The following is a 14,847-nucleotide window of genomic DNA, read 5'->3' as shown; positions in this document are numbered from 1 at the left end:
GCAGTGTATATATACAGGAGGAGTGGTACTGTGCAGTGTATATATACAGGAGGAGTGGTACTGTGCAGTGTATATATACAGGACAGAAGGAGTGGTACTGTGCAGTATATATACAGGAGGAGTGGTACTGTGCAGTGTACAGTACAGACCAAAAGTTTGGACACACCTTCTCATTTAAAGATTTTTCTGTATTTTCATGACTATGAAAATTGTACATTCACACTGAAGGCATCAAAACTATGATTTAACACATGTGGAATTATAGACTTCACAAAAAAGTGTGAAACAACTATGTCTTACTAGATGATGGCCCGATTCTAACGCATCGGGTATTCTAGAATATGTATGCGTAGTACATTGCGCAGCCGACGTTGTACATTGCGCAGCCGACGTTGTACATTGTGCAGCCCACGTAGTATATTGCCCAGCCCACGTAGTATATTGCCCAGCCCACGCAGTATATAGCAATGTGGGCATCATATCCCTGTTAAAAATAAGAAATAAAATAAAAAATAGTTATATACTCACCTTCCGGAGCCCCCGGATCCAAGCCAAGCGGTTACCGACGCTGCTCGTGCGCTCCGGTCTCAAGAGTGCATTGCGGTCTCGCGAGATGATGACGTAGCGGTCTCGCGAGACCGCTACGTCATCATCTCGCGAGATCGCAGCATGGACCGGCTACCGGAGCGTCATGAGCGGGAAAGGCCTGTTGTTGATCCGGTGGCTGACGGACGGTGAGTATATAACGATTTTTATTTTTTTTTTAATTATTTTTAACATTAGATCGTTTTACTATTCATGCTGCATAGGCAGCATGAATAGTAAAAGGTAGGTCACACAGGGTTAATAGCCGCGTTAATGGAGTGCTTTACACCCCGGCATAACGCGGTCCGTTACCGCTGCCATTAACCCTGTGTGAGTGCAGACTGGAGGGGAGTATGGAGCGGGCACTGACTGCGGGGAGGAAGGAGCGGCCATTTTTCCGCCGGACTGTGCCTGTCGCTGATTGGTCGTGGCAAAACAGCACGACCAATCAGCGACTTGGATTCCATGACAGACAGATGTCGCGACCAATGAATATCCGTGACAGACAGACAAAAAGACAGACAGACGGAAGTGACCCTTAGACAATTATATAGTAGATATTCTAGGTTCTTCAAAGTAGCCACCTTTTGCTTTGATGACTGCTTTGCACACTCTTGGCATTCTCTTGATGAGCTTCAAGAGGTAGTCACCGGGAATGGTTTTCACTTCACAGGTGTGCCCTGTCAGGTTTAATAAGTGGGATTTCTTGACTTATAAATGGGGTTGGGACCATCAGTTGTGTTGAGCAGAAGTCTGGTGGATTCACCGCTGATAGTCCTACTGAATAGACTGTTAGAATTTGTATTATGGCAAGAAAAAAGCAGCTAAGTAAAGAAAAACGAGTGGCCATCATTACTTTAAGAAATGATGGTCAGTCAGTCCGAAATATTGGGAAAACTTTGAAAGTGTCTCCAAGTGCAGTGGCAAAAACCATCAAGCGCTACAAAGAAACTGGCTCACATGAGGACCGCCCCAGGAAAGGAAGACCAAGAGTCACCTCTGCTTCTGAGGATAAGTTTATCCGAGTCACCAGCCTCAGAAATCGCAGGTTATCAGCAGCTCAGATTAGAGACCAGGTCAATGCCACACAGAGTTCTAGCTGCAGACACATCTCTACAACAACTGTTAAGAGGAGACTTTGTGCAGCAGGCCTTCATGGTAAAATAGCTGCTAGGAAACCACTGCTAAGGACAGGCAACAAGCAGAAGAGACTTGTTTGGGCTAAAGAACACAAGGAATGGACATTAGACCAGTGGAAATCTGTGCTTTGGTCTGATGAGTCCAAATTTGAGATCTTTGGTTCCAACCACCGTGTCTTTGTGCGACGCAGAAAAGGTGAACGGATGGACTCTACATGCCTGGTTCCCACCGTGAAGCATGGAGGAGGAGGAGGTGTGATGGTGTGGGGGGGCTTTGCTGGTGACACTGGGGATTTATTCAACATTGAAGGCATACTGAACCAGCATGGCTACCACAGCATCTTGCAGCGGCATGCTATTCCATCCGGTTTGCGTTTAGTTGGACCATCATTTATTTTTCAACAGGACAATGACCCCAAACACACCTCCAGGCTGTGTAAGGGCTATTTGACCAAGAAGGAGAGTGATGGGGTGCTACGCCAGATGACCTGGCCTCCACAGTCACCAGACCTGAACCCAATCGAGATGGTTTGGGGTGAGCTGGAGCGCAGAGTGAAGGCAAAAGGGCCAACAAGTGCTAAGCATCTCTGGGAACTCCTTCAAGATTGTTGGAAGACCATTCCCGGTGACTACCTCTTGAAGCTCATCAAGAGAATGCCAAGAGTGTGCAAAGCCGTCATCAAAGCAAAAGGTGGCTACTTTGAAGAGCCTAGAATATAAGACATATTTTCAGTTGTTTCACACTTATTTGTTAAGTACATAATTCCACATGTGTTAATTCATAGTTTTGATGCCTTCAGTGTGAATGTACAATTTTCATAGTCATGAAAATACAGAAAAATCTTTAAGGCTGTGTGCACACGTAGCATATTTTTCGCGTTTGTTTTCGCGTTTTTTCGCTATAAAAACGCTATAAAACCGTGAAAAAAAACGCTTACATTAAGCATCCTATGTAATAGAATGCATTCCGCATTTTTTGTGCACATGCTGCATTTTTTTTCCTGAGCGGAATCCCATTCCAGAAAAAAACGCAGCATGTTCATTAAAATTGCGGAATCGCGGCGATTCTGCACCCATAGGAGTGCATTGATCTGCTTACTTCCCGCACGGGGCTGTGCACACCATGCGGGAAGCAAGCAGATCATGTGCGGTTGGTACCCAGGGTGGAGGAGAGGAGACTCTCCTCCATGGACTGGGCACCATATAATTGGTAAAAAAAAAGAATTAAAATAAAAAATAGTCCTATACTCACCTTCTGATGGCCCCCGAAGTGTTCCCGCCTCTCCGGTGCATGATCTCTCTTCCGTTCCTATATATAATGTGGTTCAGGACCTGTGATGATGTCACTGTCTTGTGATTGGTCGCGTGACCGCTCATGTGACTCACGCGACCAATCACAAGACAGTGACGTAATCGCAGGCCCTTCACTGCACTCCAGCTATAGGAACGGACGCCGCTGAGGTCTGCAGGTGAGTATAACCATGTTTTTTATTTTTTTTATTATTTTTAAACATTCGATCTTTTACTATAGATGCGGCATAGGCAGCATCTATAGTAAAAAGTTGGTCACACTTGTCAAACACTATGTTTGACAAGTGTGACCAACCTGTCAGTTTTCCAAGCGATGCTACAGATCGCTTGGAAAACTCTAGCATTCTGCAAGCTAATTACGCTTGCAAAACGCTAGTTTTCTGCGGGTATATGCATGCTAATTCTGCATGCGATATACCCACGGCAGGAGGCGCAGAATTGCCGCGGAAATTTCTGCGGCAATTCTGCAACGTGTGAACTTAGCCTAAATGACAAGGTGTGTCCAAACTTTTGGTCTGTACTGTATATACAGGAGCAGTGGTACTGTGCAGTGTATATATACGGGGGGTGATACTGTGCAGTGTAGATATAGGGGGGTGATAATGTGCAGTGTATATATACGGGGGGTGATACTGTGCAGTGTAGATGTAGGGGGGGTGATACTGTGCAGTGTATATACTGGGGGTGATCCTGTGCAGTGTTTCTATGCGGGGGGGGTGTGATACTCTGCAGTGTATATATACGGGAGCTTGATACTGTGCAGTGTATTTATACGGAGGGTGATACTGTGCAGTGTTTCTATGCGGGGGGGGTGATACTGTGCAGTGTATATATACAGGAGGAGTGGTGCTGTGCAGTGTATATATACAGGAGGAGTGGTACTGTGCAGTTTATATATGCAGGAGGAGTGGTACTGTGCAGTGTATATATACAGGAGGAGTGGTACTGTGCAGTGTATATATACAGGAGGAGTGGTACTGTGCAGTGTATATATACAGGAGGAGTGGTACTGTGCAGTGTATATATACAGGAGGAGGAGTACTGTGCAGTGTATATATACAGGGGGAGTGGTACTGTGCAGTGTATATATACAGGGGGAGTGGTACTGTGCAGTGTATATATACAGGAGGAGGAGTACTGTGCAGTGTATATATACAGGAGGAGTGGTACTGTGCCGTGTATATATACGGGAGGGTGATCCTGTGCAGTGTATATACGGGAGGGTGATCCTGTGCAGTGTATATATACGGGAGGGTGATACTGTGCAGTGTATATATACGGGAGGGTGATCCTGTGCAATGTATATATACGGGAGGGTGATCCTGTGCAGTGTATATATACGGGAGGGTGATACTGTGCAGTGTATATATACGGGAGGGTGATACTGTGCAGTGTATATATACGGGAGGGTGATCCTGTGCAATGTATATATACGGGAGGGTGATCCTGTGCAGTGTATATATACGGGAGGGTGATACTGTGCAGTGTATATATACGGGAGCGTGATACTGTGCAGTGTATATATACGGGAGCGTGATACTGTGCAGTGTATATATACGGGAGGGTGATCCTGTGCAGTGTATATATACGGGAGGGTGATCCTGTGCAGTGTATATATATATGGAGGGTGATACTGTGCAGTGCATATATACGGAGGGTGATACTGTGCAGTGCATATATACGGGGGGGGGGGGGGGTGATACTGTGCAGTGTATATATACGGAGGGTGACACTGTGCAGTGTATATATACGGGGGTGATACTGTGCAGTGTATACATATACGAGGAGGAGTGGTGCTGTGCAGTGTATTTATATTCACGGGGTGTGCTACTGTGCAGTGCATATATACAGGAGGAGTCGTACTGTGCAGTGTATATATACGGGGAGTGATACTGTGCAGCGCGTATATACGGGGGGGATACTGTGCAGCGTGTATATACGGGGGGGGGGGTGACACTGTGCAGTGTATATATACGGGGGTGTTATACTGTGCAGTGTATATATACAGGGGTGTGATACTGTGAAGTGTGTACGGGGGGTGATAATGTGCAGTGTGTATATATACAGGAGGAGTGGTCCTGTGCAGTGTATATATAGGGGGGTGATACTGTGCAGTGTATATATACGAGGGGTGATACTGTGCAGTGTATATATACGAGGGGTGATACTGTGCAGTGTATATATAGGGGGGTGATACTGTGCAGTGTATATATAGGGGGTGATACTGTGCAGTGTATATTTAGGGGGGTGATACTGTGCAGTGTATATATAGGGGGTGATACTGCAGTGTGTATTTATAGGGGGGGTGATAATGTGCAGTGTATATATACAGAAGGGATACTGTGCAGTGTATATATCCGGGGGCGATACTGTGCAGTGTATATACTGGGGGTGATCCTGTGCAGTGTTTCTATGCGGGGGGGGGGGGGGGTGATACTGTGCAGTGTATATATACGGGAGCGTGATACTGTGCAGTGTATATATACGGGAGGGTGATCCTGTGCAGTGTATATATATGGAGGGTGATACTGTGCAGTGTGTATATACGGGGGGGGGGGGTGATACTGTGCAGAGTATATATACATGGTGGTGATACTGTGCAGTGTATATATATGGAGGGTGATACTGTGCAGTGTATATATACTTGGGGTGATACTGTGCAGTGCATATATACGGGGGGTGATGCTGTGCAGTGTATATATACGGAGGGTGATACTGTGCAGTGCATATATACGGGGGGGGGGGGTGATACTGTGCAGTGTATATATACGGAGGGTGACACTGTGCAGTGTATATATATGGGAGGTGATACTGTGCAGTGTATATATATGGAGGTGATACTGTGCAGTGCATATATACGAGGGGGGGGGTGATACTGTGCAGTGTATATATACGGAGGGTGACACTGTAGCGCGTATATACGGGGGGGATACTGTGCAGCGTGTATATACGGGGGGTGACACTGTGCAGTGTATATATACAGGGGTGTGATACTGTGAAGTGTATATGGGGGGTGATAACTGTGCAGTGTATATATACGGGGGGGATACTGTGCAGTGTTTATACGGGGGGGTGCTGTGCAGTGTATATATACAGGGGGGATACTGTGCAGTGTATATATACAGGGGGGATACTGTGCAGTGTACATATACAGGGGGGATACTGTGCAGTGTACATATACGGTGGGATACTGTGCAGTGTATATATACTGGGGTGTGATACTGTGCAGTGTATATATACTGGGGTGTGATACTGTGCAGTGTATATATACAGGGGGTGATACTGTGCAGTGTATATATACGGGAGCGTGATACTGTGCAGTGTATATATACGGGAGGGTGATCCTGTGCAGTGTATATATATGGAGGGTGATACTGTGCAGTGTATATATACGGGGGGATACTGTGCCGTGTATATATACGGGGGGATTCTGTGCAGTGTATATATACGGGGGGATACTGTGCAGTGTGTATATATGTATGTATATATATATATATATATATATATATATATATATATATATATATATATATATATATATATATATATATATATATAGGAGGGTGATACTGTGCAGTGTATATATATGGGGGGTGATACTGTGCAGTGTATATATATGGGAGGGTGATACTGTGCAGTGTATATATATGGGAGGGTGATACTGTGCAGTGTATATATATGGGGGGGTGATACTGTGCAGTGTATATATATATGGGGGTGATACTGTGCAGTGTATATATATGGGGGTGATACTGTGCAGTGTATATATATGGGGGGTGATACTGTGCAGTGTATATATATGGGGGGTGATACTGTGCAGTGTATATATATGGGGGGGTGATACTGTGCAGTGTATATATATGGAGGTGATACTGTGCAGTGTATATATATGGGGGGGGGTGATACTGTGCAGTGTATATATATGGAGGTGATACTGTGCAGTGTATATATATATGGGGGGGTGATACTGTGCAGTGTATATATATGGGAGGTGATACTGTGCAGTGTATATATATGGGAGGTGATACTGTGCAGTGTATATATATATGGAGGTGATACTGTGCAGTGTATATATATATGGGAGGTGATACTGTGCAGTGTATATATATGGAGGTGATACTGTGCAGTGTATATATATGGGGGGGTGATACTGTGCAGTGTATATATATGGGAGGTGATACTGTGCAGTGTATATATATGGGAGGTGATACTGTGCAGTGTATATATATATATATATATGGAGGTGATACTGTGCAGTGTATATATATGGGAGGTGATACTGTGCACTGTATATATATGGGAGGTGATACTGTGCAGTGTATATATATATGGGAGGTGATACTGTGCAGTGTATATATATGGGAGGTGATACTGTGCAGTGTATATATATATGGGAGGTGATACTGTGCAGTGTATATATATATATATATATGGGAGGTGATACTGTGCAGTGTATATATATGGGAGGTGATACTGTGCAGTGTATATATGGGAGGTGATACTGTGCAGTGTATATATATGGGAGGTGATACTGTGCAGTGTATATATATGGAGGTGATACTGTGCAGTGTATATATATGGGGGGGTGATACTGTGCAGTGTATATGCTGTAGTTGGTGGCTCAGTTATGTCTCTGCTGCCCCTACTGTTGAGCTGTGGTATTGCATTCTGATGCTGTTTCTGCTCTGCTGGGGGTTGTAGTTGATTTCTGGGGCTGGACCCTTTTTTGTTTCTGTGGTGACATTACAGCCGTCCATCATCTTCTCCGCTTCATTACCTTGTATTCCTCTAGTCACATCCAGAGGTTCGGTCACTATTTTGCTGCTATATATTTTAGGCTTCACTCATCTATATATACAATTGCCTAAGGGGTACTTCTGTCTGTCTGTAACTTCCGTAACGGAAATCCTGGGTCGCTGATTGGTCGTGGCCGGCCGCAACCAATCAGCGAGTTTGGGGCGGGAGTTAAACACCACTTCACTTTTTACTATTGATGCTGCCTATGCAGCATCAATAGTAAAAACCTATAATGTTAAAAATAATAAAAAAAAACAAACAAACAAAAAGAACATTATATTCTCACCTTCCGAAGTCCGCCACAGCCTTTGACGCTCCGGTCCCAAGAATGCATTGCAGCAATGACTCGAGATCACGTAGCGGTCTCCCGAGACTGCTACATGATCGCGGGTTATTGCCGAAAGGCATCACTGGGAGCGGAGCGTCACGAGGAGCATCGCTAAAGGGCTGGGCTGGATCCAGGGGCCGCCGGAAGGTGAGTATATAACTATTTTTTATTTTAATTGTTTTTTTTTTTTTAACAGGGATATGGTGCCCACATTGCTATATACTATGTGGCCTGTGTTATATACTGTGTGGCCTGTGTTATATACTGCGTGGCCTGTGTTATTTACTGCGTGGCCTGTGTTATATACTGCGTGGCCTGTGTTATATACTGCGTGGCCTGTGTTATATACTGCGTGGCCTGTGTTATATACTGCGTGGCCTGTGTTATATACTGCGTGGCCTGTGTTATATACTGCGTGGCCTGTGTTATATACTGCGTGGCCTGTGTTATATACTGCGTGGCCTGTGTTATATACTGCGTGGCCTGTGTTATATACTGCGTGGCCTGTGTTATATACTGCGTGGCCTGTGTTATATACTGCGTGGCCTGTGTTATATACTGCGTGGCCTGTGTTATATACTGCGTGGCCTGTGTTATATACTGCGTGGCCTGTGTTATATACTGCGTGGCCTGTGTTATATACTGCGTGGCCTGTGTTATATACTGCGTGGCCTGTGTTATATACTGCGTGGCCTGTGTTATATACTGCGTGGCCTGTGTTATATACTGCGTGGCCTGTGTTATATACTGCGTGGCCTGTGTTATATACTGCGTGGCCTGTGTTATATACTGCGTGGCCTGTGTTATATACTGCGTGGCCTGTGTTATATACTGCGTGGCCTGTGTTATATACTGCGTGGCCTGTGTTATATACTGCGTGGCCTGTGTTATATACTGCGTGGCCTGTGTTATATAGTACGTGGGCTGTGCTATATAGTACGTGGCTGTGTTATATACTTAGTGGGCTGTGTTAGTTATATACTACGTGGGCTGTGCTATATACTATGTGGCTGTGTTATATACTATGTGGCTGTGTTATATACTGCGTGGGCTGGGCAATATACTACGTGGCTTGTGCTATATACTACGTGGCCTGTGCTATATACTACTGGGCTGTGTTATATACTGCGTGGGCTGTGCAATATACTACGTGGGCTGTGCTATATACTACTGGGCTGTGCAATATACTACGTGGGCTGTGCTATATACTACTGGGCTGTGTTGCGTACTGCGTGGGCTGTGTTGCGTACTGCGTGGGCTGTGTTGCGTACTGCGTGGGCTGTGTTGCGTACTGCGTGGGCTGTGTTGCGTACTGCGTGGGCTGTGTTGCGTACTGCGTGGGCTGTGTTGCGTACTGCGTGGGCTGTGTTGCGTACTGCGTGGGCTGTGTTGCGTACTGCGTGGGCTGTGTTGCGTACTGCGTGGGCTGTGTTGCGTACTGCGTGGGCTGTGTTGCGTACTGCGTGGGCTGTGTTGCGTACTGCGTGGGCTGTGTTGCGTACTGCGTGGGCTGTGTTGCGTACTGCGTGGGCTGTGTTGCGTACTGCGTGGGCTGTGTTGCGTACTGCGTGGGCTGTGTTGCGTACTGCGTGGGCTGTGTTGCGTACTGCGTGGGCTGTGTTGCGTACTGCGTGGGCTGTGTTGCGTACTGCGTGGGCTGTGTTGCGTACTGCGTGGGCTGTGTTGCGTACTGCGTGGGCTGTGTTGCGTACTGCGTGGGCTGTGTTGCGTACTGCGTGGGCTGTGTTGCGTACTGCGTGGGCTGTGTTGCGTACTGCGTGGGCTGTGTTGCGTACTGCGTGGGCTGTGTTGCGTACTGCGTGGGCTGTGTTGCGTACTGCGTGGGCTGTGTTGCGTACTGCGTGGGCTGTGTTGCGTACTGCGTGGGCTGTGTTGCGTACTGCGTGGGCTGTGTTGCGTACTGCGTGGGCTGTGTTGCGTACTGCGTGGGCTGTGTTGCGTACTGCGTGGGCTGTGTTGCGTACTGCGTGGGCTGTGTTGCGTACTGCGTGGGCTGTGTTGCGTACTGCGTGGGCTGTGTTGCGTACTGCGTGGGCTGTGTTGCGTACTGCGTGGGCTGTGTTGCGTACTGCGTGGGCTGTGCTGCGTACTGCGTGGGCTGTGTTGCGTCCTGCGTGGGCTGTGTTGCGTCCTGCGTGGGCTGTGTTGCGTCCTGCGTGGGCTGTGTTGCGTCCTGCGTGGGCTGTGTTGCGTCCTGCGTGGGCTGTGTTGCGTCCTGCGTGGGCTGTGTTGCGTCCTGCGTGGGCTGTGTTGCGTCCTGCGTGGGCTGTGTTGCGTCCTGCGTGGGCTGTGTTGCGTCCTGCGTGGGCTGTGTTGCGTCCTGCGTGGGCTGTGTTATACACTACGTGTCTGTGCATTCTAGAATACCCTATGCGTTAGAATCGGGCCACCATCTAGTAGTACAATATTTTTCTTGTATCCACTCCTCTGGGCACCTAAATAAACCTTAAACCAGCAGGGGGCGGCACTGCCATGCGGAGGCCAGCAGGGGGTGGCATTGCAGCTTTGGCTGTGATTGGAGTATATTACTTTATTACTTCTGTTAGTTTTGGGGGTTTTTCTTCCTGCGTTGCAGTAATGTCCTCACCCTACGTGAACCTGTGCTCTGTGCGAAGAGGCCATTGTGTATTCTGTCGGCTCACGGCCCCCATTTTCTTCTGTGTAGGGGGGTCCATTGGGCCATTGTCCTCTGTGTGGGGGGGCCCGGTTGGCCATTGTCCTCTGTGTGTGGGGGGGTCCGGTCGGCCATTGTCGTGTGTGTGTGTGTGTGTGTGTGTGTGCGTGTGTGTGCGTGTGTGTGGGGGGGGGGGGGGGTCCGGTCGGCCATTGTCGTGTGTGTGTGTGTGCGTGTGTGTGTGTGTGTGGGTCCGGCCGGCCATTGTCCTCTGTGTGGGGGGGTCCGGCCGGCCATTATCCTGCCGTCTGGACGACTGGTCGGGAATCTGCGATTTATGGCCGTAGACGTCAGCGCTGATCTACGAGGCCGTACTTTATCACCATCTGCGGCCACTTGACGTGAGAAAAGTCTCGGTAGGCGGCGAATGTCACCGCCTTGTATCCGAGCCGCCAGATGGCGTGCGGGTGTCTTCTACTGCTCTCTGGTGTCAGCCTCCTGTCCTCCTCTGATCCCGTTTTTTCTCTTTTCTGTTTCCAGCATCTCCAGTTGACCATCCAGGCGATGCAGGACGAGCTCCGCATCCAGCGCGACCTGAACCAGCTCTTCCAGCAGGACAGCGGGGGGCGCTCCAAGGAGGCCTACACCTCCGAACCCACCGAGGAAAACTTCCGCATCCTCCACAGCGAGCACGAGCGGCAGGCCAAGGAGCTGTTCCTGCTGCGCAAGACGCTGGAGGAGATGGAGCTGCGCATCGAGACGCAGAAGCAGACGCTGAACGCCAGGGACGAGTCCATCAAGAAGCTGCTGGAGATGCTGCAGAGCAAGGGGGTGTCCTCCAAGGTGATGGACGAGGACCACGAGAGGACGCGCCGGCTGGCCGAGGCCGAGATGCACGTCCACCACCTGGAGAGTCTGCTGGACCAGAAGGAGAAGGAGAGCAACATGCTGCGAGAGGTCATTACCGCCCCGTCCTCCGCTCACAGCCAAAGCTGCAGTGCAACGCTGCATCGGGCAGTGTGGGGAAATTCAGTTTTTTTGTTTTTTTTGCTTTATAATCTGGGATTGTGCAATTTTGAAAGCTGCTCTGGTTGTGATTGGAGTAAAAAAAAATTATTATTATTATTTTTTTTTTTTAGTTAATTTATTTAACTTTTTTTTTTCCCCTCCCTCGTCATCGTCCCGGCAGTGTAAAGGTTAATGTCTCCGCAGCGACGCCGCACGCCCAGAGTACATTAACAGACGGCTACTTTCTTGTTTCCACGGAGACGGTTGCCATGGTGCCCGTGGGTGTCTGATAAATGCTCTTGTTTTGTCGCTGTTTTTTTTTTTTTGCAGCGAAGTGGCGCCGCCCGCGGCTATACCGCCATACATGCCCCTTTCCCCAGTATTAATCCCTAAAATAAATTTGCACCCAACTTTTGCAGATCAGCTGCTCTCCCCCTTGCTCAGATTTGGATTTCTGTGGCTCTATAATATACCAGTCAGGAGCCTGGGAAAGCTGGAGTGTGGGGTATGGTAGAGGTCGCGTTTGCAGCCTACTAATTGATGTCATCCAGCTTTCCCAGAGCCCTGAATGTCACATCTGCTTATCAGATGGGGAAATGATACTAGAAAAGCCAGCAGACCTGACCTGGCTCCTGGGGACACGAGGTCACGTAGAGACGTCACATGACACGGCATAGCTCCTCCCAATTTGGGGTCACCTGTGCTGTATATAAGGTGGTGGTGAAATCTAGGCTGCCATCTTGTGGCCAAATTGGAAACTGCAGCTCCCTGTAGATTCTGAGCCAGAGGAATTTTTGGGGGTCTCCTGCTAGTTCCCAGCTGTGCCCTTGATGCCCGTGGTTTAAGAGGGTGCTTTTTTTCTATGGGGCGCCCCCTGGTGCCAGTGTCTGCTGCTCATTGTCCCTAGGGTTAGCACAGAGATCCAAGAGTAGATCTCGGCCACATCCTGCCCAGAGGGAGTGCGTTCCTCTTCCTTTCATGGGAGCCGTTCCATTGTGGCACGGCGGCGTCTGGCAGTGCCCGTCTCTTGGGGCAGGCAGTGGGAAAGGCAGTGTCTCACCTGTCTTATTATTGTCTTTGCAGGAAATCCACCGCCGCTTCGAGAACGCTCCGGATTCTGCCAAGACGAAAGCCCTGCAGACCGTGATCGAGATGAAGGTACGAGACCCCCACCCGTACCCATGTCCACCTCTGCCAAGACCTCTGTATACAGCAGTCCGTCACCTGGCAAGGAGGGCGAGTGCCGGGGCCCCTCTGTAAAGGGAGCATAGGATCACAGGAGCGCCCTATATTCAGGAATACGGGCCTTAAAGGGAACACCACAATCGTTAGGACAGATGGGGGGATCGCACTAGATCCCAGTCCCCTGACCCCAGTCGTTTCCTAGGACTCTAAGATCACGTCCATGGAGCGCGGCCTGCGTGATCTGGAGGACGAGATCCAGATGCTGAAATCTAACGGGGCCCTGAGCACGGAGGAGCGGGAGGAGGAGATGAAGCAGATGGAGGTGTACCGCAGCCACTCCAAGTTCATGAAGAACAAGGTAAGAGGCGAGGCGGCCCACCCCCGGAAGCTCAGGGCTCAGACCCCCCCCAACTCTACTGTCTTTATTGTAGATGTTTCAAGTCTGTTTCCCCTCCATATGCAATGTAAACCTCAGAGCTGCACTCGCTATTCTGCAACCTCACAGCGAAGTCATGTAACGCACAGGACTGAGTAAAAGAAGTAGGCAGCTGCAGAATAAGAAGCTTCCGAAAGTAGGAAGTGATGTGTGACAGTACCTGGCCCGTCCACCAGGTGGCAGTGCAGCCCTTGTCATCCTTCCTGCTTTCTCTGCGTCGGCTGATAACTGCGAGTAAAAGCTGAATGCAGACTATAGCGACACCGCTCACATTTTGCAGTGTCTTTTCGTTTATAAAGTGGGAACTCTTAAGTTATCAGTTAAAGGGCCAGCATCCATTTTGTGTTGATAAAGCTTCATCATTTTGTATCTTGCGAATGCCCTATGGGTTTAGTTTTGATTGCTGTCAGTAAATGGAATAGTTCTCACACAGCTGATGATTCGTTACAATGTGTCAGCTCAGCCGCGACAGCCCTTGTTAATAGTGTGACATTGTACCAAACTCTCAGCTTTGTGCGAGCAGGTTTGGGTCAGGGGAAGCTTTTAGCCTCTGTGTGTTATGTGGAAAGTCTCCACCTAGCAGAACATTTGTTAGGCGATGTAAGGGTGGAGTTCCCCTTTCGATCAGGGTGGTGTTCCCCTTTCGATCAGGGTGGTCTCGGAGGTCCTCCATTGATGCTGCACCTGGCGGTACTGAGCATTGTGTTTCCTGACAGGTAGAGCAGCTGAAAGAGGAACTGACTACAAAGGAGAGTCAGGCGGAGGATCTGCGGAGACGAGCGTCAGCTCTGCAGTCGGAGCTGTCTGGCGTAAGGCTCCTCGTTGTCTGTCCGCTGGCTTTCCCTGTCTCTTCCTGGCGGACTGCGCTGCCACTAACATCTCCCTCTATCAATCACTAGCACTAACCTCTGCACTCACTGCAAACTCTGGGGCGCTGGCCCTTTAATCTGGAAATACCCAGTCTAGGAAAGCTGGGTGCCTTGCATTTCTTGGGCTGACTTGCTCCTTCAGGGGGCGCTCTATCAGATCTGGTTGTACGTGTCTCGTATGATGCTCCGGAGATTTCTCGCCCGGCGCCGGCCGCCATCTTGTTCTCAGTTTGTCCTTGTCGCTCCCTTCCTGCAGATTGGGCAGGTGAAGCAGGAGCTCTCCCGGAAGGACACGGAGTTGCTGGCCCTGCAGACCAAGCTGGAGACGCTCAACAACCAGTTCTCTGACAGCAAGCAGCACGTGGAGGTCCTGAAGGAGTCGCTGACCGCCAAGGAGCAGCGCGCCGCCATCCTGCAGACCGAGGTGAGCAGGCTTCAGCCGAAATATGAGCTCAGGGGGCGGGCAACATAGCGTAAGAGGGTGGAGTCGGGTGCAGTGGGTGGCGCTAAAGGGTCTGCAGAGGGCGGAGTTAAATGAGTGAGTTTTAGAGTGC

The 14,847-nt window shown here is 49.0% G+C and overlaps 1 protein-coding gene across 13 annotated transcripts in view; it reads left to right on the top strand.

The window, feature by feature from the left end:
* ERC1 (ELKS/RAB6-interacting/CAST family member 1) overlaps positions 1-14,847 on the top strand; it is a 66,727-nt gene that overhangs the window by 23,425 nt on the left and 28,455 nt on the right. For 8 of the 13 annotated variants that reach the window (XM_077267041.1, XM_077267040.1, XM_077267039.1 and 5 more), the window contains exons 3-7: positions 11,336-11,752; positions 12,887-12,961; positions 13,191-13,346; positions 14,141-14,233; positions 14,550-14,717. In XM_077267041.1, coding sequence (XP_077123156.1) covers positions 11,336-11,752; positions 12,887-12,961; positions 13,191-13,346; positions 14,141-14,233; positions 14,550-14,717 — 909 coding nt within the window. The remainder of the gene's footprint in view (positions 1-11,335; positions 11,753-12,886; positions 12,962-13,190; positions 13,347-14,140; positions 14,234-14,549; positions 14,718-14,847) is intronic. The other 5 variants (XM_077267044.1, XM_077267042.1, XM_077267050.1 and 2 more) reach the window with 1 other exon arrangement.

This window comes from Ranitomeya variabilis, chromosome 5 (assembly GCF_051348905.1).
Source record: "Ranitomeya variabilis isolate aRanVar5 chromosome 5, aRanVar5.hap1, whole genome shotgun sequence".
Lineage (NCBI taxonomy): Eukaryota > Metazoa > Chordata > Amphibia > Anura > Dendrobatidae > Ranitomeya > Ranitomeya variabilis.
The sequence above is the reverse complement of the archived record's forward strand: the minus strand, read 5'-3'. Positions and strand labels throughout refer to the sequence as shown.